This window comes from Galeopterus variegatus, unplaced genomic scaffold (genome assembly GCF_000696425.1).
Source record: "Galeopterus variegatus unplaced genomic scaffold, G_variegatus-3.0.2 Scaffold621, whole genome shotgun sequence".
NCBI lineage: Eukaryota > Metazoa > Chordata > Mammalia > Dermoptera > Cynocephalidae > Galeopterus > Galeopterus variegatus.
Genome location: NW_007726732.1, coordinates 542,633 through 546,604, shown reverse-complemented (window position 1 = coordinate 546,604; position 3,972 = coordinate 542,633). Strand labels below are relative to the sequence as shown.

Genomic DNA, 3,972 nt, shown 5'->3' with positions numbered 1-3,972 from the left:
GGCCCATGGCTGCCCTGAAAATGGTGGACAGCCCCAACAATGGGTTTGCCAGAGTTTATGTTAGCTTTGGGGCGCGAAATGTACGAGGGGAGGGACCATTAGGTTGATGTAACTGGGTGGAGAACTGCACCCTGGGAAACTTGTTTCCAAGTCAGGAGGCTTCTTGTAAAGGGAAGGGGGGAGGGGAGGGGAGGAGGTGGGCGGCGCCATTTTGTACGTGGGCTTGTCTAAGATGGTGCTGGTTATGTTGCAGATCTATTAATAGGTATATGCAGTGTATATAATGGACATACTCTTTATGTTGAATATAAATTGTGTGGGTGTGATAAACATAAGCACTGTGTGCTGTGTACACTGTGTGTGTGGGGGGGGGTATTCTGTGTAGTGAAGTACTCATTGTGATGAGTCTATTTGGAGTGTACCAGGCACCCTGTGTATATGCCTCTCATGATGGGAACACGGGGCATGTGCCAGTGAGTGAGCAGGCAGAGAGGAGTCATCCTACTGGGAGGGGACATGGCAGGGAGCAGTTGGCTCTTCATCATGGCAGGGAGCAGTTGGCCCACCGACCACACTGTTTCAGGTTCTTCCTCAAGTTCTTCCTCAAATGCAACCAGAACTGCCTGAAGAATGCGGGGAATCCCCGAGACATGCGCCGCTTCCAGGTGGGTTTGGGGAGAGGGTTCCCCCCTGCAAATTTGCCCTTTCCTGATAGTGGGGGGTTAGGGGGAATGGCTGTGACCACCCACCCTGGGAAAGGCCTCCAGGGCAGATCTCTGCCCAGCACTGTGCCTCCAGGGCCTGGTGCCTGCGGGGGTGGGGCAGCTCATCTCAACTTATGCTGGCTGCCAAGGGAGGCTTCATTAGAGTCCCACTTAAGAAGATGCTAATTGTGACATTTTTACATGATTAACGACCCAGGTAATTTGCATAGCGTGAGGCAGAGAGCAGCTGCCCTTAGCACATCCCCAGCCTGCACACCCCTCCCAGTGCAGGCGGCAGTGAGAGAAAGCAGCCCCTATTTCCTCCCCAGACAAGGTAGGGGCTCCTGCTGATGGGTTCTTCGGCTCATGCTGCCCGCCCCCCTTGGTTAAGACCTCGTTCCTGCCTTGGAGCCCCAAGTACAGCCTGGCCTTCCGGTGTGTGCGAAAACACTCTTTGTAGCCATTCCTTGCCCAAGGAGCCAGAGTCTTCAGAGAGCTTGATTTTTCCAGCTCCTGGGGGGTCAGTTCATCTGAAGGTGTCACCTGATCCAGCTGGCCCTCCTTCGACCAGCTGAGCCCCTGGGGGGGCTGAAGCCCTTCCCCCAACCCAGCCACCAGACTCAAGTTGCTAGTTCCCCACCACAGTCCCCTCCCCAGGTGCCCCCAAGGGCCCTGGCTAGGCTGGCCTTGGCTCTTCCCGCAGGTGGTGGTGTCCACGACGGTGAGCGTGGACGGACATGTGCTGGCCGTGTCCGACAACATGTTTGTGCACAACAACTCCAAGCATGGCCGCAGGGCTCGCCGCCTAGACCCCTCCGAAGGTCAGGACCCCCGGCCCAGCCCCAGACGCCGCTGGCCCAGCCAGCCCCTAGTCCCCACCTTGGCGCAGTTCCCTGACCTGGGTCCTCTCCTGCCTCCCAGCTGCTACCCCCTGCATCAAGGCCATCAGCCCCGGGGAGGGCTGGACCACAGGCGGCGCCACCGTCATTGTCATCGGCGACAACTTCTTCGACGGGTTGCAGGTCGTGTTCGGAAACGTGCTCGTGTGGAGCGAGGTGGGCCAACCCCGCCAGTCTCCCTCCGGGCTTCGGGGCTGGGCCCTCCCCTCGCCGGGACGGGACCTGCAGGCCTCCCCTCTCCCCTCGCAGCTCATCACGCCCCACGCCATCCGGGTGCAGACGCCCCCGCGGCACATCCCGGGGGTGGTGGAGGTGACCCTCTCCTACAAGTCCAAGCAATTTTGCAAGGGAGCCCCTGGCCGCTTTGTCTACACAGGTAAGGAGTCAGGCGGGGGAGGGGAGGCCTAAGGTCAGCGGAGGGAGCCCTATAGCCGAACTGGAGCACTGTTCTCGGAGTTCGCGACCATCTGCGGTGTGGCCACGCCCCCTAGGCGGCTGCTCCCCACCTCCCCCTCATGACCGTTCCTCACGCGGGACCTTCCTTCCCTGGCCTTCTACGTTTCCCTCCTCGGCCTCTGGTTCCCCAGTCCCCTCCAGGGCCCTCCTGGGCATTCTGTCTGCCTTGGGCCTTCTCAACAGGGTGTCACCACCCACCCACGCCCCACTCTCCAGGGTGTTGAACCTTTCCAAAGGTATGTTTATTTCAAAGAAGCCCCCAAATGGGCTCTTGGCTCCCCTAGGCCACCCCAGGCCTCTGCATGCACACACACATATGCACTCACACTTACACATACCCCTTGCACGACGCCAGGGCTAGCAGTTAACACAAGACACGTGGAGATGCAGCGTAGAATCCCCCACCCCCGTTCTGTGTAGCCACTGGCAAGGATCTTCACCCCCATCCTCCCGCCCTGCCCCAGCCCAAGCCACCCACTTCTCGCCATCCCACCACCAACAGATATGTACCCAGCCCTTCGTGGGGCAACGCACACTCCCTAGTGACCCTAGTGACTCCATCCTCAGGGAGCTCCTGTCTGACCTGGGAAGGCTGAGCAGGGGACGCAGTGTGCGGTGGGTGGAGTTACAAGGTCGTGGGGTTGACAGCCAACGAAAACCTCTTGCGGGGAGTGTCGGCCGAACGGGCTGAGCTGGAACCGGAGGGATGAGTAGAGAGAAGTAGGCACGGGGAAGGAAGGGGGTGGTAGCCGGAGAAGGATGGCGAATGCAAAGACCCGGAAGTTAGTGCTTTACTCTTTGGGGGAAACTGAAGGAAATTCACCAAATCTGAAGTTAGACGTGGAGACAGTAGAGCTTTGAGGCTCGTGAATTAGGTCGGGGCCGGGCTACCCAGAGAAGTAAGGAGGGAGGGAGGAATGAATTGGGGGGGGGGGTGTGGGGAGCCGAGCCGGGAGGCTGCTGAGCCCCGGGTGTGGGCCAGTCCCTTCCCTGGGGTGCATGCGAGCCTCCAACCGTCAGATGCTGCTCAGTCCACCCGAGTGATATAGAGACTGTCGTCTTTTTATTCTTTTTTATAATAAACTCCTCATATGACCAAATGCAAACAGACACTTCTCCCTTGAGTCCTGCCCCTAGGAATATAGAAACTAATATTTATATGCAATTCCCCTCCCCCCCCTTTTTTTTCTTTTCTAATTACAAATGGCATTGTATGGTGCAAGTGTGTTAACGCCAAGCGCCTGGCACCGAGCCGGGCTCTGTAAATGTTTGAATGAATAAACAAACGGAGGACCTGAGGAAACTTCCCTGAACCTCGGTGATCGGTGATCGGTGTACCAGCAGTGTTTCGGGGGACTTGGGGTGGGTTTTGTGGAGAGGGTCTGCAGCTTTGTGGAGAGGGTTGCAAGCTTTTAGCACCCTGCGTCCCGCGCTGGGAGGGGGCGTCCTACAAACGTCACTATTCTCCCCAGCCCTGAATGAGCCCACCATTGACTACGGATTCCAGAGGCTACAGAAAGTCATTCCCAGACACCCCGGGGACCCCGAGAGGCTGCCCAAGGTACCCAGAGAGGCGGGGCGGGATGAGGGTGTCCCATGGGCTAGGGGGTGAAGCGGGGCTCCCAGGGACCTCCGCCGCCCCCAGGGGCTGCCCCTCCGTACCGCTGTCTCCTCCCCTGCCCCCAGGAAGTGCTGCTGAAGCGGGCGGCCGACTTGGCGGAGGCCCTGTACGGAGTGCCCAGCAGTAACCAGGTATGGCGCCTCCTAGCGCCGCGGGGCCCGGGGCTGTCCCCCGGCCGGCGCCCGCGGCTGCCCCGGCCGTGCCTTGCTCTTGTCTTCGCAGGAGGTCCTCCTGAAGCGCGCGGCGGACGTGGCCGAGGCTCTGTACAGCGCCCCCCGCGCGCCCGCGCCGC

At 59.7% G+C, this 3,972-nt stretch overlaps 1 protein-coding gene across 1 annotated transcript in view; it reads left to right on the top strand.

Annotated features, from left to right (window-relative positions):
* Positions 1-465: 465 nt before the first annotated feature.
* The window catches only part of EBF4 (early B-cell factor 4), a 12,631-nt gene continuing 9,124 nt past the window's right edge, over positions 466-3,972 (top strand). Inside the window, exons 1-8 of the mRNA XM_008570658.1 lie at positions 466-473; positions 584-665; positions 1,408-1,525; positions 1,626-1,759; positions 1,853-1,979; positions 3,532-3,620; positions 3,746-3,811; positions 3,903-3,965. Of these exons, the coding sequence (XP_008568880.1) occupies positions 466-473; positions 584-665; positions 1,408-1,525; positions 1,626-1,759; positions 1,853-1,979; positions 3,532-3,620; positions 3,746-3,811; positions 3,903-3,965 (687 nt within the window). The remainder of the gene's footprint in view (positions 474-583; positions 666-1,407; positions 1,526-1,625; positions 1,760-1,852; positions 1,980-3,531; positions 3,621-3,745; positions 3,812-3,902; positions 3,966-3,972) is intronic.